The sequence below is a fragment of the Tamandua tetradactyla genome, chromosome X (genome assembly GCF_023851605.1).
Source record: "Tamandua tetradactyla isolate mTamTet1 chromosome X, mTamTet1.pri, whole genome shotgun sequence".
Classification (NCBI taxonomy): Eukaryota; Metazoa; Chordata; class Mammalia; order Pilosa; family Myrmecophagidae; genus Tamandua; species Tamandua tetradactyla.
In genome coordinates this window covers 106,838,964-106,862,447 of record NC_135353.1, presented here as the reverse complement: position 1 = coordinate 106,862,447, position 23,484 = coordinate 106,838,964, and the positions used below count along the sequence as shown (strand labels likewise).

The 23,484-nt window shown below is 36.8% G+C and overlaps 1 protein-coding gene across 9 annotated transcripts in view; it reads left to right on the top strand.

Moving 5' to 3' along the window:
• Positions 1 to 23,484, top strand: part of HEPH (hephaestin) — a 100,104-nt gene that overhangs the window by 55,188 nt on the left and 21,432 nt on the right. For 8 of the 9 annotated variants that reach the window (XR_013169478.1, XM_077145977.1, XM_077145975.1 and 5 more), the window contains 4 exons: positions 4,654 to 4,760; positions 5,801 to 6,026; positions 13,960 to 14,099; positions 14,973 to 15,135. Coding sequence is in view for 8 of the 9 variants with exons in the window: in XM_077145977.1 (XP_077002092.1) it covers positions 4,654 to 4,760; positions 5,801 to 6,026; positions 13,960 to 14,099; positions 14,973 to 15,135 (636 nt within the window). In the remaining variant the exon portion in view is untranslated. Of the gene's footprint in view, positions 1 to 4,653; positions 4,761 to 5,800; positions 6,027 to 13,959; positions 14,100 to 14,972; positions 15,136 to 23,484 lie in introns of those variants that run through there. The other variant, XM_077145979.1, reaches the window with a different exon arrangement.

Below are 23,484 nucleotides of genomic sequence, written 5' to 3'. Positions count from 1 at the left end.
GCACTGCTTTCACTGCATCCTGAAAGTTTTGATACATTGATCTCATTTTCTTTCATCTCAAGATATTTACTAATTCCTCTTGTTGCAATTTCTTCTCTGACCCACCAATTGTTTAAGAGTGTGTTGTTTAACCTCCATATAGTTGTATGTTTTCCTAATCTCCATTTGTTGTTGATTTCCTGCTTTATTCCATTATGATCGGAGAAAATGTTTTGTGTAATTTTAGTCGTTTTAGATTTGTTAAAACCTATTTTTTGCCTCAACATAGGGTCTATCTTGGAGAATGTTCCATGAGCCCTTGGGGAGAATATATATCCTGCTTTTTTGTGGTGCAATGTTCTATAAATCTCTGTTAGGTCTAGTTCATGTATAACTTAATCTCTTTGTTTCTTTATTGATCTTTTGTTTAGATGTTCTATCTATTTGAGAGAGTTGTGTATTGAAGGCTCCCATTATTATGGTAGAGTTGTTTATTACTCCCTTCAGTTTTGCCAGTGTTTGCCTCATGTACTTTGAGGCATCCTGATTAGGAGCATAAATATTTATGATTGTTATTTCTTCTTGGTGAATTGCCCTTTTTACGAATATATAGTTTCTTTCTTTACCTCATAACATTTTTGCAATTGAAGTCTAGTTTTTCTGATCTATAGGCTACCCCAGATTTGTTGTTGTTGTTACTACTTATGTGGTATATCTTTTACCTTTCATTTTCAACTTGTTTGTATCTTTGGGTTACACAATAGTGTAAAGCATATAGATGGATCATGTTTTTTAATTCATTCTACCAATCTCTGTCTTTTGATTTGGGAATTTAATCCATTAATCCACAGTTATTCCGGTAAAGGTGGTTCTTACTTCAACATCTATTTTTTCTGTCTTTTTATCCTTTTAGTTACCTTTACTAATACTCTTCAATTCTGTACCCTCCTACAGACCTCTTTCTCCTGTCTTTTCTTTTCAGCCAGCAGCATTATCTTTCTTTGTTCTTTTAGGGCTGGTCTCTTATTAATGAACTCTTTCAACTTCTGTTTATCTGTGAATATTTTAAACTCTCCCTTATTTTTGAAAGACAGCTTTGCTAGATAAAGAATTCTTGGCTAGAAATTGTTTCTGTCAGTATCTTAAATATATTGTACTTCTCTCTCCACAGTGTCTGATGAGACATCAACACTTAGGCTTCTTTGGCTTCCCTTATATGTGGTGAAACACTTTTCTCTTGCTTCTTTCAGAATTTTCTCCTTATCTTTGGCATTTGACGGTCTGATTAGTATGTGTGCTGGACTGGGTCTATTTAGATTTATTCTGTTTGGAGTACAATGGGCTTCTTGGATTTGCATATTTATGTCATTTATGAGTGTCATGAAATTTTCAGTCATTATTTCTTTGAATATTCCTCCTGGACATTTTTCCTTCTCTTCTCCTTCTGGGACACCCATGATGTATATGTTTGCACTCTGTTCTCGTTTACTAGCTACTGGAATGCAATATACCAGAAATGGAATGACTTTTAAAAAGGGGAATTTAATAAGTTGCTAGTTTACAGTTCTAAGGCTGAGAAAATGTCTCAATTAAAGCAAGTCTATAGAAATGTCCAATCCAAGTCACCCAGGGGAAGATACTTTGGTTCAAGAAGGCCAATGAAGTTCAGGGTTGAGAAAAAGGTGGTCTCTCCAATGTCCCCCAAGGTTGCATTCAGAGAAAGACAAGCCTCTGCATAGGCCCTCAGAAAGGGTGAGACTGCTGCTTTCAGAAGCCCTGAAGATAAATGATTCTCAGATTTTGAAATCTAATGGACTTCACCCTGTGGGTTTTTGAAACTGTATGGGTCCAGTGACCCCTGTGCTCTTTCCTCCCTATGGAAATGTGTATATGTATCCCATGACTGTTCCTCCTTTGTCTGTTGGAAGCAAATAACTTGTTATGAGTTTTCAAAGATCCAGAGACAGAAGAAAATTTTGCCTTAGGACAGACCATGCTTCTAACTAACTTTGAGATTTTGTAGTGGTTTTAACCTTGTATTTCATTTGTATTGCTACTGAAATGGTTTAAGGATTCTGATATTGTTATGGAATGAATGTATTTTGTATATGGGAAAACCATGTGCCACTTTGAAAGTGTGTGGGATCTCTACCCATTTTGAATGGGTAGAGACACATCACCTTGGAAACCACCTAATCAAAAGGTCCCACCCACAATTGAGTAGGTCACATTTCCATGGAAGCAATTTACTCAAAAAATCCCACCCAACACTATTGAATCAGGATTAAGGAACATGACTTTTATGGAGTATATACTTTCAAACTGGCACAGGGAGCCATTAAAAGTTTTTGAATAGAGGAATGACCTAAATAAAGAGAAGTTGTAGAAAGATTATACAGCATAGCCAAACTATTTTTAAAAAAAAGAGCAATGTTGGAGGACTAATAATTCTTGGTTTCAAAACTTACTAAAAATTACAATAACCAAGACTCTGTGGGACTGGCATAAAGATAGACATATAGATCATTGGTATAGAATTGTGAGTCCAGAAACCAACTGTAATATTTCCTATCAATCAATTTTACACAAAGTTTGCCAGGATCATTTAATGTGGTGTAAGAATACTCTTTTTAATAAATGGTGCTGAGACAACTGCATATCAACATGTAAAAGAATGAAGTTGGTCCCCCATCTCATACCACATAGAGAAATTAACTCAAAATGTATCAAAGACCTAAATCTATAAACCCTTAGGAAAAACATATTAGTAAATCTTCTTGAACATGGACTAGGCAATTATTTCTTAGATAATACACCAAAAGCAGAAGTGACAAAAGTAAAAAAAAAAATACATAAATTGGATTTCATTATAATTGAAAGCATTTGTACTTCAAAGGACACTATCAAGAAAGTGAAAAGATAGCCCACAAAACAGGAGAAAAGTTTCCAAATCACATATCTGGTAAAGTACTTCTACCTAGAATTTATGATGAAATTCTACAACTCAATAAAAAAGAAACAAATAACTGTATTAAACCTAGGAAAAGTATCTGATAGACTTTTCTTTTAAGAAGACATATGAAAAGATGCTGAACATCATTAGCCATCAGGGGCATGCACATGAAAACCAAAATTAGAAACCACCCCTCATTCAGTATGGATATCTAACATAAAAGAAAACAGATAACATCTAGTTTCCAGAGGATGCTGAGAAATTGAAACCTTTATGCATTGCTGGTGGGAACACAAAATTGTACTGCTGCTTTGGAAAGTAGTTTGGCAATTTCTCAAAAGGTAGAGTTACTATATATTCCAACAATTCTACTCTTAGGTATATACTTAAAATGACTGAAAACATATGCCCACAAAAAAAGTGTACATAAACATTAATAGTATCATTCATTATTGATAATAACCAAAGAGTGGAAACAACTCAAATGTTCATCAACTTATGAATGTATAAATAAAATAGAATATTTTTCATCTGTGGATAGCAAGGAAATCACAATGCTACAATAAGGATAGATCTTGAAAACATGATAATTGACAGTCATAAATTCCATTTCTATGAACTGTTCAGAAATGGCAAATATACAGGATATAAGTAGATTAGAGTTTGCCCAGGGCTTGGGAGGATGGAGGGACAAGGGGGTGATGGTTAAGGAGTGCCATCAGTTTCTTTGGGCTAATTAAGGTGTTCTGAAATTGATTTGTGGTGATGGTTGTACAATTCTGTTAATATTCAAAAATGTTTTGAGTTGTACAATTTTGCTAATTGTAGAGAATGAGAATTATACCTCAATAAATCTGTTATTAAAAAAGACCAATTTGGCAGCAGTTGAAAGATTGATTGGAGAGGGCGAGCCTGGAGCAGAGAGACATGTTAGGAGGTTTTGTAATTGTCAAGATGAAAAGAAACAAAAATCTGAATTAGGTCAGGAGCAGTGTGAATAGGAAGGAAGAGAGGCTGACTATAAAATATATTGTCAGTAGAATTTGACATTTGGTTGGATGTTGAAGGCATGAAAGTGGGGAAGCAAAGAGGACTAAAGTTTTGAATCTGGGTAACTGAGAGGATGCTGATGTCATTAGTAGACACTGGGTGTGCAAATTGACAGACAGGGAGATTTCTGGTGGGTCTATAACAATTTTAGTTTATGATGGGCTGACAGAACAATCTGTAAGAAATGCCTAATTGAAAATATGGTATTGGAGATTTAGTGACAAAGGAAGTCTTGTTGCTACTAAGGAATAAATAGTTACCAAAAATTGACCTCAAAAATGTGCCTGAAATCTTCCAAGGAGAGGGTATGGAAAGAAGATAATAAAGCTGGGTGCAGGGATTTTGGGAAACAGCTGCATGTATGGGGCAGTAGGAGCGAAAGGAGACCAAACAGAGCCAAAAAGGGGAGTACATTACAAGCAGAGAGGGGAGTAAAGAGTATGATTTCCCAGGGGATTGGAGCTGGGCTTTTAAGGGGGTTGGGGTCAGTAGAAGAGAAGGCTTTCTCAGAAGGGAGAAGTCAAATCACAAAAATAAAAAGTAAATATAGAAATGAAGGAGAAATTTCTTAAGTGTCCTGGAAGTCATGCATCACAGCCTCTTGGGGAGACCCAGATATTGGGAGAATTCCTGGCTTGGTCCAACTGGAGATCCCTTGTTCCTTTTCTTAGGTGAGGTGATTACTTATCAGTGGAACATCCCAGAGAGATCTGGTCCTGGACCCAATGACTCTGCTTGTGTCTCCTGGATCTATTATTCTGCAGTGGATCCCATCAAGGTAAAGACAAGTTCGGCTGCCTGGAGGCACATCTCAGAGATGGGAAAACTGCCTTGTAAGATGCTATTAAATAGCCCTGAGATACAAGAGTCCAGGATTTGGGAAAACTCTTAAAGTGCTAGGCTTATTTGAATACTCAAGAGTAGTAGTGCAGATAATAAGTAGCACTAACTAATTCTGTCCTGAGGCCTTTCTTCCTTATTTCTTCTTTTTGGAGCCTATAAAACAGTATATTATCATTAAAAAGACTAAGGTTGACTTTCAGGAGTAAGTTCAAATTTCCTTGCAGCTCCCCTTTGGAGTGGCTTCAGATAAGTCACTCTGCCTCTTTCCTCATCTAGAAATGGGTTTATCCATCCATCCATCCATCCATCCATAGCCAACCAGTCAATGATCATTTATTGACTTCCAACTACATTTTAGGCATTTTGCTTGGTGCTTTGAAGGATTCAAATATAACATTCGATTTACACCTTCAAAAAGTGTTGTATAGTTTAGGAGAAAGATGAATATATATTAAAAAAATACAGCATAATGGTAAAAACATATAGCATAATGGTAATAGTGCTATAAAAACATATAGGTCTTTTGGGGTCCATGGGAGAATGATGATTTTTGCTTGAATGGAGAATTTGGAAGAGGAGGATCCAGGGAATGCATCATAATGGAAAATACATATACTCTGAGCCTTGAAATCCAAATAACAGTATGCTGGGAAGATAAGGGATATCGTAAAGGGTAATGCATTACAGGCAGAGTAAATAGCATGAGAAAAGGCACCGAGTCATGAAAGTTCTTGGTGAGTATGGAAATAAATGCATAGTCCAGCTTCCCTAAAGTATAGTTTAGATAACCCATCTTACATGTGTCCCAAGATGGTCATGAGAATGAATTTAGATAATATAATGGAGATGCTTACATATGTTATGATGAAATGCAGAGTGATTCAGTGGGCTCAGGTGGGAATCTGGTTTCCTGAAGTGCACTACTACCTACAGAAAAGCCTTATCTCTTTTTCTCCCCCTTTCTCCCTACCTCAGGACATGTATAGTGGCCTGGTCGGGCCCTTAGCCATCTGCCGAAGGGGCACTCTGGGGCCTCATGGAGGACGCAGTGACATGGACCGGGAATTTTCCTTGTTGTTTTTGATCTTTGATGAGAATCAGTCATGGTATCTGGAGGAAAATGTGGCAACCCACGGACCTCAGGAGCCAGGCCAAGTCAACCTACAGGATGAAACTTTCTTGGAGAGCAATAAAATGCATGGTCTGTAGACAAAAATCTACCCCTTTTCAAAGAAGACCCTGATAGTTAAGATTGATAGGTCCATCAGTACTTAAGGAAGCACAGTTCCTGAGGGGGTGGGAAGGTGTAATAGGAGTGAACTAACACTACAATATATTCATCCTCTTTGCAGCTACTAAAATGAACTCCTCAGGGAGCTGAGTCTCTCCTGAAACATGCATATCTTTACTTGGCTGAGGCAAGCAGCACATTTACTAGGGCATGGTTTCTGTGAAAAGTTCTATTCATAACAGCTTGCATGAAGTCCTATCATTTGGATGAGTGTTTCCTATTATTGCACATTTATATACATAGAGTAGATATGCGGATCACATTAAATAAGGTATCCAGAAAACAGGAAGTTGATTCTGTAAAGTTGCTGTGGTGGCACCAGCAAATTTTAACATAATAGAGAAAGCAAGATGGGCATGTATGCACTTCAATCTACCTGGCTTGTGTACTCAACCCATCTGGCCAATCTGGTTTTAGTCTCTCATTATCATCTTATTTCTTCACTGCTCTAGATTCAGGATCTCTTTCTCAATGAATTCTGATATAAACAAATAAAGGGCAGCTTGTCTTTAAGTCTGTTTTTAAAACCAAGTTTCAATTTACAGATGTAATAATTGGAGGAAAGAGTTCAGGTTACAGCATACTGGGTTTATTCCAGATACAAAGAATAACTTTTTGATGCTTGAGTGGATTTTGGAGGGAAATTGTGATACAAGATTTCCTTTGTTCTGGAGATCTGTAACATTTAATAAACAAGACAAAGTCTCAAATATGAGGGAGAGTTTAAGTGCAATAGAACATCCAAATTGACCACTTACCATCCCTCCATCCCAAGATTTCTTTGAATTTAGCATAAAGTTCACCTTTGGTAGTGACTCTAACAGAATCCATTGTCCCACAGATTTTAGCTAATTCCCCTTGATGGAAACATGGATGATTGACTATCAAACTTCACAAGGTGAATATTTTAGCTTCTGTAAAATCAGAGAAATCAATGGCTCAGGACAAAAAGTAAATGAATAAATAAGTCCTCTGCTGATGGAGGGGCTTGGTTAATGCCTATTTTGTTCTGTTTGTTCATGTATTCATCCATCCAATTTCTTCAGGTATCAACCCACATACCTATCCTTCTGGAAGATACATTATGAATATTTTCTGAGTGATAACACTGGAAATAAAACATAAATAAGTTAGGGTCTGAGGGGAGAAAATAAATACTATCCCTACCATCTTTCTGGAGTCCTGAGCCAACCAAGAAAGAAAAAGAGAAAGAGATGCTTGAGATTAAATGCCAGCTTTATTACTGAGAATGCTAGTTGGAAAACTGGATTTAGTTCTGCAGCTAAATGGGCTAGCTGCTACTCAACCTGAAATAGATAGTTTCATCCTGTTATTGACATAGATGGACAACAATAGACCTCCCCCTTTGCATGGATGGAATCTTTCCCACAATGGAAGAATAAATTGATTTACATCCCATTCTGTGATCAGACTTATCCTGGAGTGAAAAAAATTCATAAGGGGCCGATTTGAGCATGTTTAGTTACTTTTTGCAAGGTGAGAACATTCCTTCCATTATTTCCCCTCCTGGGAAGTTAGTGGAAATTATCACCCCTTTATGAGAACATGAGGAGTAGGGGGAACATATCCTGGACAAAGTCCTCACAGTCTGAAGAACATGATGATAAGTAGTTTGGTGGTTTGGAGCATAGGATGTGGCCTGGGAAGGGGAAGGTAACAAGACTCAGCAATAATATCATTATGAGTTCCAGATTATAACACATCTTTTGTTAAGAAGTTGTGTTGAGATATATTCACATCACATCCAGTCCATCCCAAATGTACAATCAATGGCTTTTAGTATAATCACAGAGTGATTCATCACCACAATAAATTTTAGAATACTTTCATTACTTCAAAAAAAGAAAAATCCCAACTCCATTAGAAGTCACCTCTCAATCTCTCTTTTCGCAGCCCTACATAAGCATCAATCTATTTCCATCTCTACAAATTTATTTATATTTACATTTTATATAAATAGAATCATGCAATATGTAGTACTTTGTATCTGGTTTCTTTCACTTAGCGTAATGTTTTTAAAATTACTAAATATAATTTTTTTAATTAGAGAAGTTGTAGGTTTACAGAAAAGTGATATAAAAACTACTATTGACATTTTGCTTTACAGTGGTAACTTTATTACAATTGATGCAAGAATAAATAACTATAGTCCACAGTTTACCCTAGGTATATTTTTTCCATATAGTGCTCTATTATTAACACCTTGTAATACTGTCATACATTTCTTCTAAGTCATGAAAGAACATTCTTATATTTGTACTATTAACCACAGTTCATTGTCCACATGTTCACGGATTTATACAGTCCCATGCTTTGTTTTCTAATTTTCCTTCTAGTAATATACATGACCAAAAACTTCGTCTTCAATGACATTTACAAACATAGTTCAGCACTGTTAATTATGCTCATAGTAATGTGCTACCATCATCACCCTCTATTTCCAGACATTGAAAATCAACCTAAATAGAAATTCTGCACAAATTAAGCATCAGCTCCCCATTCTCTTCTCCCACTTTATCCCTTGGTAACCTAAATACTAGATTCTAACTCTATGAGTTTGCCTATTATAATAAATTTGTATCAGCAAGTTCATAAAATGTCCTTTAGTGCCTGACTTATTTCACTCAATGTCCTCACCATTCATCCATGTTGTTGTATACACCAGGACTTCATTCCTTCTTGCAACTAAATAATATTCAATCATATGGATGTACCACATTTTGTTTATCCATTCATCACAGTTGATGAACATTTGGGTTGCTTACCTCTTTTGGCAATTGTGAATAATAGCACTATGAGCATTGGTGTGCAAATGTCTGTTTGAGTCTCTGGTTTTAGTTCTTCTGGGTATATATCTAGTGCCAGGATTTCTGATAATATGACAATTCTGTGCTTAGCTTCCTGAGGAAACACCAATCTATCTTCCACAATGGCTGCAACATTTGAAATTCCTCTCCACATCCTCTCCAACACTTGTAGTTTTCTATTTTCTCTCATTGAATAGGTTGTCTTTTCACTTTTGTGAGTCTTTTGATGCAGAAAATTTTTAATTTTAAAGAGGTCTCATTTATCTATTATTTCTTTTTTCTTGTGCTTTGTGTGTAAAATCTAAGAAATCCTTGCCTACCACAAAATCTTGACGATGTTTTCCTACATTTTATTCTAAGAGTTTTATAGTCCTACTTCTTATATTTAGGTATTTGATCCATTTTGAATTAATTTTTGTGTAAGGTGTAAGACAGGGGCCCTTTTTCATTCTTTTGTATGTGGATAGCCAGCACTCCAAGCACCGTTTGTTGAAGAGACTGTTCTTTCACAGTTGAGTGGACTGGCAAATTAGCTCTTTTGTCTTTCTTTTAATGTAAGCATAAATTTCTCTCAGCACTGCCTTCGTTGCATCCCTTATATTTTGATATGCTATGTTCTCATTTTCATTTGTCTCAAGATATTTACTGATTTCCCTGGCAGCAATTTCTTATTTGACCCACTGATTGTTTAAAAGTATTGTTTAACTTCCATTAATTTGTGGATTTTCCACTTATCTGTCTGTTATTGATTTCCTGCTTCATTCCACTATACTCATACAAAGTTCTTTGCATATTGTTAATCTTTTAAAAGTTATTGACACTTGTTTTGTTACCCAACATATGACTTATCCTGGAGATTGATCCAGGAGCACTTGAGAAGAGTGTATATCTTGTTGCTTTTGGGTACAAAGTTTTGTATTTGTCTGTTAGGGCTAATTAATTCATCATATTATTCAAGTTCTCTGTTTCTTTATTGAGCAGCCATATAGATGTGCTATCTGTTGAGGAGAGTGATGTATTGAAGTCTTCAACCATTATTATAGAGACATCTACTTCTCCATCATTTTTGCAAGTATTTGCCCTCTGTATTTTGGGACACCATGGTTGTTAGGTACATAAACATACCATGTTTATTTCTTCTTGGTGTATTGCCCCTTTTATTAATATACACTGTCCTTCTTTTATAAGTTTTGCATTTAAAGTCTATTTTGTCCAATATTAGTATATCTACCCCAGCTTTTTTTGACTAAATTTTGTGTTGAATATCTTTTTTCAATCTTTCATTTCCAAACTATTTGTGTCCTTGAATTTAAAGTGCATCTCTTGTATACAGCACATAGATGGGTCATATTTTTTTATCCATTCTGCCAATCTGTGTGTTTTGATTGGGGAGTTTAATCCATTAGTAATCACTGTTATTACAAAAGGCAGTGCTTACTTCACCCATTTTGTCCTTTGGTTTTTATATGTCATGTCTTTTTGTCTCCTTTTTTACACTTTTATTTACCCTTAGTTTTAATCTTCATTTCTTCACACTACTCAAAGCCACTCCCCTGTCTTTTCCTTTCAAACTGTAGAACTCCGTTTTTTTGTTTTTGTTTATTTTTAGGTGCATGGTCTGGGAATCGAACCCTGGTCTTCCACATAGAAGACAAGCATTCTACCACTGAATCACACATGCACCCCTGAACTCTTGTTTACATACTTCATAAGTTTATTCTGTTTTACAGCTGCATAATATTCCATTGTATGTATATACCACAGCTTGTTTAGCCAGCACTCTGTTTAATATTTCTTGTAGGGCAGATCTTTTGTTGATGAACTCTCAGTTTCTGTTTATCTGTGAATATTTTGAACTTTTCTGCATTTTTGAAGAATGTTTATGGTGGATAAATAATTTTTGGCTGGAAGTTTTTCTCTTTCAGCACCTTAAGTACATCATACCACTGCCTTCTCATCTTCAGATTTCTGATGAGAAATTGGCACTTAGTCTTAATCCATATCCCTTGCATGTGACAGATCACTTTTCTTTTAACTTCCTCCAGGAGAAAGCTTCCTTTCTTCTGTTCCTTCTCCAGGAATCTTGATTTGTTCTGTTTGTTTTTGTGCAATATTTTCTCCCCAGCTCTTATGATTTTTACAAATTCTATCCCTCACTCAGTGGCCATTTTTCTGGCCCTTTTCAGTTCTGTGTACCTCCTGTCATATAGCCCTTCAATTTAAATCCCTCCCCTTTTTATGGCTCCCTGACTGTTTTCTGCCTTTCCCTGTTCAGGTAGCCAGCATGGGGAATACAATTTGGATCAATCAGAAAGGTGGTCCACTCCGGAAAAGTGTTTTGCATTTAGGGGGTCCAGCCAATAGAAACTGGATTGAATGAGTGGACCACTTTTCAGCCACTGCTTTTCTCCCCCACCCCGGGGGGCCCTTGTGCACACAGCACTTCCAAGTGGCTAGTGTTCCACCCTGGGACACTGCAGATGTGGGATCTGGTGATTTGATATACATGAGGTCCTAGCACACTCCTGCCAGTGACTCTAAAGTCTGTGAATGGTGGGAAGGAGGGATCCAAGCTTCTCTATTTCTGAGGGACCCCCAAGCAGCACAGGATTGCATGAGTGGGGCCAGTACGATCAGTGTTCCAGGCCAGCTATCTCATACCTGGTATTTTTCTTTTTCTTTGCTTCAGCATTTGTGGAGTCCTTCTCTAGCCTTTACCATATTTCAGAGTTTTCAGCAAGTGGGATTTGTCCTTAAATTCACTGAATCTCCGTGGAGCTTTTTTTCTGGGGATGTATTACATCACCTTGTTGATAATATTATTCAGTACCATGGGGTTCTGACCAGTGTGGGTTTGTAATATGCTTTAAAGTCAGGAAGTGATTCTCCAACTTTGTTCTTCTTCAAGGTATTTTTGGCTATTTGGGGTCCTTTACCTTTCCAAATAAGTTCCATAGCTGAAAAGTAAGTGGTTGGAATTTTGATTGGGATTGTGCTGAATCTTTAAATAAAATTGATATCTTAATGATAGTTAGTCTTCCAGTCCATGAACACAGACTCTCATTCCGTTTACTTAACTGTTCTTTGATTTCTTTTAGTTTTATTTTATTTATTTTAGTCTTATAGTCTTCTGTGTACAACTCCTTTACATTTTTGGTTAAATTAACTCCTGGATATTTATCCTTTTAGTTGCTATTGTAAATGGAATTTTTTTTCTTGATTTCCTCCTCAGAACACTCATTACTAGTGTATAGAAACCACTACTGATTTCTGCATGTTGATCTTGTATCTGCTACTTTGCTGAACTCATTTATTAGTTCTAGTAGCTTCGTTGCAGTTTTGGGGGGACTTTCTATATATAGGATTATGCCATTTGCAAATAGTGAAAGTTTTACTTCTTCCTTTCCAATTTGTATGCCTTTTTTTTTTTTTTGACTAACTGCTTTTTAGAACTTCTTGCACATCGTTGAATAACAGTAGTGACGGTGGGACTCCTTGTCTTGTTCTTGATCTTAGAGAGAAAGCTTTCAGTCTCACCATTGAGTGCAATGTTAGCTATTGTTTTTTTATATATGCCCTTTATCATGTTGAGGAAGTTTCCTTCTGTCCTATCTTTTAAAGTGTTTCTATCAAGAAAGGATGCTGGATTTTGTCAAATGCCTTTTCTCCATCAATTGTGATAATCATGTGGCATTTCCTGCTTGATGTTTTAATGTGGTTTTCTTGTGTTGAACAACCCTTGCATACCTGGGATAAAACCCACTTGATCATGATGCATAACTCTTTTGATGTGCTGTTGGATTTGATTTTATTTTGTTGAGGATTTTAGCATTTACATTAATTAAAGAAATTGTTCTGTAATTTTCCTCTCTTGTAATATCTTTATCTGGCTTGATAGAAAAAGTTAGATAGTATTCTCTCCTGTTCACTCTTTTGGAAGAGCTTGAGCAGCATTGGTATGTTTTTGAAATGATTGGTAGAAGCCACCTGTGAAGCCATCTGGGCCTGGTCTTTTCATTGTTGACATTTTTTTGATGAGCAATTCAATTGCTTTACTTGTAATTGGTCTGATGAGGTCTTTTATTTCTTCTAGTGACAGTGTAGATTGTTCATGTGCTTTTATGAATTGCTCCATTCAATCTAAATTGCCTAATTTGTTGGCATAAAGTTGTTCATTATATCCTCTTATGGTCCTTTTAATTTCTGTGCGTTCAGTAGAAATGTCCCCCCCTCATTTCTAATCTTATTTATTACAACAAGTATTTTTGATCATTTATTGTAATCCCAGGTGTCTGTGTTCTTAAGATTCTAAGGAAACTCTAGTACTATAGTATATATGTTCATTTATTTACTAGGAACCTACTGTACAGCTGGGGGTGTGAGCTTTCGCACATTCAAAGATAACTAAAAGTTGAATGCAGATTTTGCTGAATTTCAAAGAGTAGCACAGACAATGCTATAGGAGTTCAGAGATGGAAGGGAATACAGGGAATGAGAGGTATGTGGAGACCAGGGAAGTCTTTTAGTAAGACATGAAAATTTGAGTCGGTTTTGAAAAGATGGATAAGGAGAGGGCGGACTTCTGGGAAGAAGCTCAGAAACATTAGTGAGGAAACAATTAACATGCATGGCCCATTTGGAGAATGATGAGGTCACCTTGATTGAAATAAATACGTTGTGTAGTGGGAGATGAGTCTGGGAAGGTCATTTGTAGCTATACATTGAAGGACCTTGTTTGCTGAGCTAAGGAGCCATGGACTTGATCTTTATGGCAGGAAAGAGTTGGTAGCTCTTAAAGTATTTTAAGCAGCAGAGTGACATGGTCAGCTCAGTTATTTAGAAAGATCACTATGAGAACATCACTGTGGAAAATAGATTGAAGATGAGCAGATGGGTTAGGGATGAAACTGCTTAGGAAGCAATTTCTATCATGAGAGATGATAAGGTCTAGACCTAGGGCAGTGGCAATGGGGAGTCAAAAGGAGAGCCATAAGAGATTTTTTCTTCTTTTACAGCCATCAATGGGAAGCTCTATGCAAACCTCAATGGTCTTACCATGTACCAAGGAGAACGAGTGGCCTGGTACATGCTGGCCATGGGCCAGGATATTGACCTACACACTGTCCACTTCCATGCAGAGAGCTTCCTCTATCGGGTGAGCTGGAGGGCTGAGACTCTCAGGGATGGTTAGATGAGAGTGTTAACAGCCACTGAGGAATAAGGGAATAACAAGGAGGCAGGAGATAAGCAGTTCAAACAGCAGAAAAATTTAGTAAAGCACTGAACTTGGAATTCTAGTCTGGTTGAATATCTCCTAGTCAGTAACTTGCCTCTACACCTTTGCTTTCCCCTCTGATATGGAAGAAAAGAATGGCTCTTCCATTTGTGGAAGATTGAAGGAAGCAATGGAATTGGGTCTCAATCAAGGATTTTAGATTCAGTGAGCAGTGACCTTAGAGCAGGAGATATCATAGTGGCATCTCAGAATCTCTGAATGTCTTTATTCCTTTTTATAAAGTTCTTCAGTTTCAAGAAATACATGGACGAAGATATAGGTTTTGATGGAGATTGGAGATTTAATATCAGAAAAAGGGAACAGATTTGGAAATGTTTATACTTAGAGATCTGGAAGTGCTGATAGAGGTGATGGCAAGGAGGAGAAACTAAATTGAGCCCTTTTCTAAAGGAAATATGTGCCTTCTTCTAAGGGTTTAAAGATGAAGCCAAGTTCTCCCTATTTCAGCTTATTGAAAATATGGAAATATGCATTTTTAGTTCCCTGAAGGTAGTCTTTTACTGTGAGAAGATTTAAGAAAATGTAGGACAGTATGTCCTTTGTTGATTCAATTTGTTTGGGAATGTTCATAGGGGAGATGGATAAGATGAAATTTTCAGGCTGCTTTGTGGTCTAGGAATCTTGGAGTCTCATTACTCTGAGGTAGACGTGCCAGACTTTTAGTTCGTAAGAGTTCTGACATGATCACTATCCCCTTAACTTCCTTACCCCAACCCCCAATCTCTCTTGCAGAATGGAGAGAGCTACCGGGCTGATGTGGTGGATCTGTTCCCAGGAACCTTTGAGGTTTTGGAGATGGTGGTTAGCAACCCTGGGACATGGCTGATGCACTGCCATGTGGCTGACCATGTCCATGCTGGTATGGAGACCCTCTTCATTGTCTTGCCCCAAACAGGTAAGGCCTAACTGCCCCAAATGAGCCATTGTTGAGCACTTTATCTATCCTATAAGAACCAGATGGTCCCAACAAGTCTTCACATCTCTCCTTCTTATCCCAGAAGAATGTCTTAAGACTGAACATAACTGCCCTCTTGGTATTCCCCTAAACAATCTATTTCATTCTCCATTTTTCCCCCTTCCCCTTTCCTAATCATTTAAACACTTGTTGAACTCACATGGGTTGACCAGCCTAAAACTGGTTGAGTTCTATGCATCAACAACCAATGCAAGTTTACTTCCTTTGCAATAAATTTAAATTACATATCAATTTATTCTTTTTATATATGCATTAGAAGAACTGAATTTTTCAAAGAATTATACCAATTTGTTCTTTTAAGTTTAAAAAATAAATTTTATTTTTATAAGTTTTAAGTTTACAGAAAAAAAAATCCACAGAAATTCCAGAGATTTCCCATATATTCATGTCACATACACAGTTTACCTTATTATTAATGTTTGGCATTAGTGTGGTACATTTCTAATAATTGAAGAAACAATGTTAAGTCATTATTAGCCCATAGTTTACATTAGGGTTCACTCTCTGTGTATAAAATTCTATGGGTTTTGACATATGTTGTAACATTATTATGGTATCATACAGAAGAATTTCACTGCCCTAAAAGTGCCCTTTTCTTTACCTTTTTATCCTCCTTTTTAATAGAGAAGAAATATTTTATCATTCTAACAGTTGCCCGTTAGTTGATTTTTCTTGTGGGAGTTGTTCAAGGCAGTTCTTTTTTTCCTGGGAACAGCTCTGTCTCAGGCTAGAAAGAGATATTGTCCTTCAATTTACAGCCTATATCAGCTCAGACAGAGTTGTTACCAAGAGTGGAAAAAATTTCTTCTTTGTATTTTTACCTGAAGATGGAATAGCTGGGATGATAATACGTGTGAAAAGTTCCAGAGTTTAATTAAATCACTTTTTGTCATCATTAAGGTGTAAAAAGGTGAGTTTTGTTAGTCTCTGTGTCTTTGGGTCATTAATGGTTAAAGGATTGAGTCATTTCTTAAACCTCTTGACCTGAGTTAAGCTCCCAGCATTGGCAACCTTCTAAAATGACATTTAGAGCTTTTCAGGGCTCACAGGAGTCAAGAGTTATTTTTTTTTTCTCCTGGGTTGTTTGACTTGTGATTTTTAAATTATTTTCTTTATTAAAGAAGTTGAGGGTTTACAGAACAATCATGCATAAAATACAGGACTCCCATACACCACACCACTACCAATGCCTTGTTTTGGTGTGGAACATTTGTTACAATTGGTGAGAGCACATTTTCATAATTGTACTAAAGCCCAAGGTTTAACTTAGGGTACACTGTGTAGTGTAGTTTCATAGATTTTTAAAATATTTTAATTCTGTTATCATATATGCAATGTAAGATTTCCTCTTATTCTGATATATATTCCAATGCTGTTGTGCTCACAATATTGTGCTACCATCACCACCATCCATTACGAAACATTCCCATCATTCCAAATAGAAACGCTATACATTTTAAACCTTAGCTTCCCATTCCCTATCCCACCCTATCCTCTGGTTAACCCATATTCCAGATTCTGACTCTATGTGGTTGCTAATTTTAATGTTTCAAATCAGCGAGATCATACAGTATTTGTCTTTTTGTGTCTGGTTTATTTCACTCAATATGATGTCTTCCTGATACATTCATGTTGTCACATGTATCAAAATTTCATTCCTTTCTGTGGCTGGGTAATATTCCGTTGTATGTGTGTACCATATTTTATTCACCCATTCATTGCTTGATGGACACTTAGGTTGCTTCCAGCTTTTGGAAATGCTGCTGCGGATATTGGTGGGCAAATATCTGTTCAAGTCCTTGTTTTCAATTCTTGTGGATATACACCAGGTAGTGGGATTGCTGGCTTATATAGTATTTCTGTACTTAGCTTTCTGAGGAACCACCAGACTGTCTCCCATAGCAGCTGCACCAATTTAAATTGTACCAGCCATGAATGAGTGTTATTATTTCTCCACATCCTCTCCAACACTTGTTATTTTCCAATTTCTTAATAGCACCCATTCTTATGGATGTGAAATGTATACCATTGTCAATTTTATTTGCAGTCACTTGATGGCTAATGATGGTGAGCATCTTTTTATGTACTTTCTGGATGTTTGTATATCTTCTTTGTAGAGATGTCTATTCAAGTCTTTTGCCCATTTTAAATTGGGTTGTTTATCTTTTTGTTGTTAAGTTGAAGGACTTCTTTATATATTCTGGATATTAAGCCCTTACTGGATATGTGGTTGCCAAGTATTTCCTCCCATTATATAGGTTGTCATTTTGCTTTCATGACAGATTCCTTTGAGGCACAAGTTTTAATTTTCATGAGATCCTATTATCTATTTTTTGTTCCATTATTTGTGCTTTGGGTATAAAGTTTTAAGGACCTATTGCCTAACGCAAGAGCCTGAAGATGCTTCCCTATGTTATCTTTTAGAATTTGATATATCTGGCTCATATATTTAGGTCCTTTATCCATGTTGAGTTGAGTTTGTATTTACCTATGATTTTTTTAATGTCCTTCTGCCTAGGAATTATGGATATCATTGTGCTGTTGAGGTGGGTATGCTGGGGTTACCAGCCACTGAAAGTCTAGCAGCAAGAATAGAAAGCAGGAAAATGCTTTTGACCATTCAAAGAGGCTTAGTATAATAGGGCAGAGAATACAAGGCTGCTCTTTAACTCCAAGGAGGGAGGCAAAGAATTGTAAATCACAAATTCCTGTACCTCTGATAAGCTTTATTCTCTGGTTAACCATATTTCTAGAATGTGATTTCCAGTTGCTACACTATTACTATTTCTTAGCACCAACATAGGCACACAGCATTCTTTGTTGTGTTTTGTCCATTCTTAAAACCAAAATTAAGTGACAAGCTGAGTTGTCATTGAGATGCTATAGATTCAAGACAAAAGGCTGCCTGCATATGTAATATTGGGACATCCCAAATGTGGATCATCTCCATACATAACATCAGGGAACTTCCTTGGGTAAGAATGGCTCATATCACTCTCTTTTTGACAACGGGCCAGCCAATAAATCTTACCTATTTGTATTTTTATTTGTTTATACACCACTATGGTCTAATCTGATATTTTTCCAACCCCATGTGTGCTAACATGCAAACAGAGGGAGGAGTTGAAGATAGATATGGGAAAAAGGGCTAATTGTTGAAACAAGGTCCTGCTGTCTCAAGCAGGAGATGAGAGCCAGAACTAAGATAAAAGATTAGTGTAAGACTGGAGGAAGGTTTTTTTTTTTCCTTGTACTTTAAGAACAGAGAATGCAGAAAAGGTAAGGATCAATGTATATGTTTGTGTGGCATCTTGATATAGAGATAGAAAATTTATACCTTATAATCTTTGTTTTCTTGGTGATGAAGAAGACAGTTGTCTGTTTAGAGTGAAGGCCAGTTATTAAGGTAAGGGGCTTGAGAAGAATGGGCAAAAGCTAAAAATTGCCATTCTGGATGATGGGAAAGAGCATTTTTCTGTTTGGTGAGAAATAAGTAAATAAACAGAATAGTGTCAGGCAGCATGTAGGGCTTAGTGAAGTTGGAAGACTATAAGTAATAGCAATGTATACAATTTTATGATTTTTTCAAGCAATATTCATTATATCAGACAAAATACAAGGAACACACTCTGAGGTTTCAGTAGATAACTCTCACATTTCTGGAAAGGTAGTAGTTGAAATGATAAGCTATGGAGTTTAGCCTCACCATGAATGAAAGAAAAGATATTATGAAATCAGTAAGTTGTGAAAAAATGGATGAATCAAGGGATTAGAGATCTTGGAAAGGTGTAATCGAAGAAAGTGCATTACAACATTGAAAGTAGGAAAGTTATTGCTTGATTTTTAGATTTTTAAGATGGAGTTCTGGTTGAAAAGTCCCATGTGACCATAGGAGTGGTTGATATAAATGTAATCAATGTGAAATCATTAGAATTAAGGGGTCCAGAAACTCTGAGATTGAATGTTGGATGAGTTAACATCATCTATGGTGGGAATTTGAGGAAAAAAGGAATACTGAGCCAGGCTCCAAATATTTCCATGAACAAAAAGAACTGCTAGGGCAGTAACAAGATATGGCTGTGGTTTTCCAGCCAAATAATCTGAGCCTCAAAAATTACAAATTTTGCTTCTTTCACTCAACATGATGTCTTCAAGGTTCATATATATTACTGCAGGTATCAGGACTCAATTTCTTATTGTGGCTGAAAATAATCCATTGTATGTATATACCAAATAAAAGACAAATATTGTATGATCTCACTGTTTTAAAATAATGGGAATAAGCAAGCTCATAGAGTCAGAATCAGGAATATATGGATTTTAGTGTGCTAATGCTTCCGGAATGTAATATATAAGAAATGGGTTGGTTTTTATAAAGCAGACTTACTTGGTTACAAATTTACAGTTCTAAGGCCATAAAAATATCCAAACTAAGACATCCAGAAAAAGATACCATGCCAGTTTAAAGCTATTATGTAACCCAGAAAAGTGATGTCCTTTAATCCTCATTCAATATTGCTGAGCGGAATCATTTTTTGTTTTTCCATGGAGATATGACCCACTGAATTGTGTTTAGTAACTTTTGATTAGATGGTTTCCAAGGAGATATGTCTCTACACACTCAAGGTGGGGTTAATTAATGGAGCCTGTTCTAGTTTGTTAGCTGGGGAATGCAACACACCAGAAATGGATTGGCTTTTAATAAAAGGGAATTTATTTTGTTAGTTCTTCAGAGGAAAGGCAGCTAACTTTCCACTGAGGTTCTTTCTTATGTGGAAGGCACAGGATGGTCTCTGCTGGTCTTCTCTCCAGGCCCCTGGGTTCCAACAACTTTCCCTCAGGTGACTTCTTTCTGCATCTCCAAAGGCCTGGGCTGAGCTGCAAGTGCTGAGATGAGGAATGCTGAGCTGCTAGCTGTGCTATGTTGTGGTCTCTCATTTAAGCACCAGCCAATTAAGTCAAATGTCACTCATTGCAGCAGACACGCCTCCTAGCTGACTGCAGATGTAATTAGCAACAGATGAAGTTCACCGTACCATTGGCTTATGTCCGCAGCAACAAAACTAGGTATGCTCACCTGGCCAAGTTGACAACTGAATCTAACTAACACAGAGCCCTTTAAGAGGGAACCATTTTGGAAAAAGCTTTAGAGTTACCAGAACTAAACAAAGGCCATGCAGCGGGAGACCTTTGGAGATGAAGAAGAAAAATGCCCCTGGGGGTGTTTGATGAACCAAAAAGCTGGGAGAGAAAGCTAGCAGATGTTGCCATGTGTCCTCCCAGCTGAGGGAGAACTTCATCAGCCTTTCTTGAGTGAAGGTAACCCCTTCTTGGTGCCTTAATTTGGACATTTTCGGGGCCTTAGAACTGTATGTAAACTTGCAACTTAATAAATTCCCCTTTATATCTATGTGTGTGTGGTTAACTTTTTTTATTGTATAGTGTAATATATATACAAAGAAAACAAAGAAAAAACCAATAGTTTGCAAAGCACTTTGCAACAAGTAGCTAAGGACAGATCCCAGAGTTTGTCATGGGCTAGCATACCATCATCTCAGATTTTTCCTTCTAGATGCTCCAGAATATAGGAAGCTAGAAGGAATAAATATTTTTTTATCATCACAATCAGCTTTTTTCTTTTTTGTGAAAAATAACATATATTTAAAAAAGCAATAAATTTCAAAGCACAGCACTGCTATTATTACTATGTGACTTTATAGTTAGTTTTAAGATTAGGAAGTGTGAGTCCTCCAACTTCATTGTTCTTTTTCAAGATGGCTTTAACCATTCAGGTCCCCTTACCCTTCTATATAATTTTTTTGTAAATTTTATTGAGATATATTCATTGATCATACATTCCATCAAAACTGTACCATCAATATGTCACAGCATCATCACTTAGTTGTGCAATCATCATCACACTCACTTTTAGACCATTCTCGTTACTCCAAAAAGAAAATTATCAGGTAGATATAATAAAAGAAAACTCAAACACCCCATATCCCATATCTCCCCCTATTGTTGACCCGTAGTATTGGAGTGGTACACTGGTTACTGTTGATGAAACAATTTTAAAGTATTACTGTTAACTGTACTCTGTAGCTTGCAATAGGTATTTTTTGCCCACATACCACTCAATTATTAACTCTTTATACCAATGTACTACATTTGTACCACTTCATGTAAGGAATTATTTAAATTCGTAACATTAATTGGTGACATGCATGACTCTAAACAACCCCTTTCAACCAAGATCACCTACAATACAGCACTACTCCTTATATTCCAACTAATGAGCTACCCTCACCCCATATATACCTCTAAACATTTTATATTCAACACTGTATGCATTCTGAATATATTAGGTTACTGCTCCCCCTTCTCTAACTTCTATCTATTTCTGGGTATATTATATCCTACATTTTAAGGCTCTGAGTTTACATATTCTAGACAGTGCATATTAGTGAAATCATACAATATCTGTCTTTTTGTTTCTAACTTATTTCACTCAGCATTATATCTTCAAGATTCATTCATGTTGTTGTATGCTGCAGGACATCATTTCTTCTTATTGAGGAATGTTATCCCATCCTACTTATATAGAAAATTTTGTTGATTCACTCATCCGTTGATGGTATTTGGATTGTTTCCATCTTGTGGCAATTGTAAATAATGCCGTTGTGGACATTGATTTGCAAATGTCTATTTGTGTCCCTACTCCCAGATCTTCTGGTTATATATCAAGTAGCAGAATTGCGGTATCATATGGCAACTCAAAATTTAATTTTCTGAGGTATGGCCAAACTGTCTTCCACAGCAGCAGTACCAATTTACACTCTCATCAGCAGTTAATAAATGTTCCTATTCTCTGCATACTCTCCAACATTTTTGCCGCGGTCCAGCCGCAGCAGAGGGAACGGGCTTGAAGGTGTGGAGGGTCGTCGGCGCGAGAAGAACACCAAGAGACAGCTTAGAGAATTTTTTTCTGAGAAGAGTTGCTTAGATTTATTTTTGCTTAACTGATTTTATACCCTTATTCTTGGCAAGAAAACAGGTATCACAGGATCATGGTTGTGTCATGGCTTACATTTTAGGTAAAGTTACAGGTTCAGGGAAGCAAAGCGAAAGTACACATTCTGATTTTCTTAGGAACATTTACACAAGATTTCAATAGCAGCAAGATATTGGCTTAAACCGCAGACATTGTGTTTGCAGTTTTCTGAGTTTAGACTTTCTGTTCCTATTATTCTACAGGTGAGGCTATATGTCAAGACCTATTTTAATCTGGTTAAAGGTTAGCTTGTTTTGATTAAAAGGTTACATTGTTTACTTAAATTTTTTATTGTTTCATAGCAATGGACCGGCGCCGTGGTGGGGGAGTAAATTTCTAGGATGGCTCAATGCAGGGTTTTTTAATTGTAAGTGTTTACTCTCTATGGGGTACTTTTCTGTGACTTGTTCTAAAAGCACTTCTGCCTGCTGCATTTGCAGCATGACTTGCTTAATGGGGGTGTTTTGATATAATGCTTGGAGCACAACCAGCAACAAGAAACACACAATTAGTGTCGTTAATCCCAGTATTTTTCTATTACACCATTTTATGCCTCGTCCTCTTTTGGGGCATTGAAGGCCTTGCCACCGCCCTTCCTTCCAGGGAACCTTGTCAAACCGGGGAGGAAAAAGAGGACGTGGCACATTTTAATTTCCTGTTTATTGAATTGTGGCCAATCTAGTGGGTATAAGATAATATCTCATTGTGGTTTTGATTCACATTTCCCTAATAGCAAAAGAGGGTGAATATCTTTCCATGTGCTTTTTAACCATTGGCATTTCCATTTGGAGAAATGTCTATTCATATCTTTTGTCCATTTTATAATTGGACTTTTTGTCCTTTTATTGTTGAGTGGTAGGATTTCTTTGTATGTTCTGGACATGAGACCCTCATCAGATATGTGGTGTTTTAGTTTGCTAAGGCTGCTGGGATGCAATGCACCAGATATGGACTGGCTTTAATAAAGGGGATTTATTTAGTTAGAAATTTACGGTTCCTCAGGGGAAACCAGCTAACATTCACATGGGTTTCTCTCTCACATGTGAAGGCACATGATGCCATCTACTGGCCCGCTCTCCTGGCTTCTGAGTTCAAATGGCTTCCCCTGGGATGTGTCCTTTCTGTGTCCCCAAACATCTGGGTCTGAGCTTCTGAGCTCTCTTCTGACCTCTCCTTTTAAGTCTTGCTAATTGAAGAAGGCATTCCCCTTAGCCAAC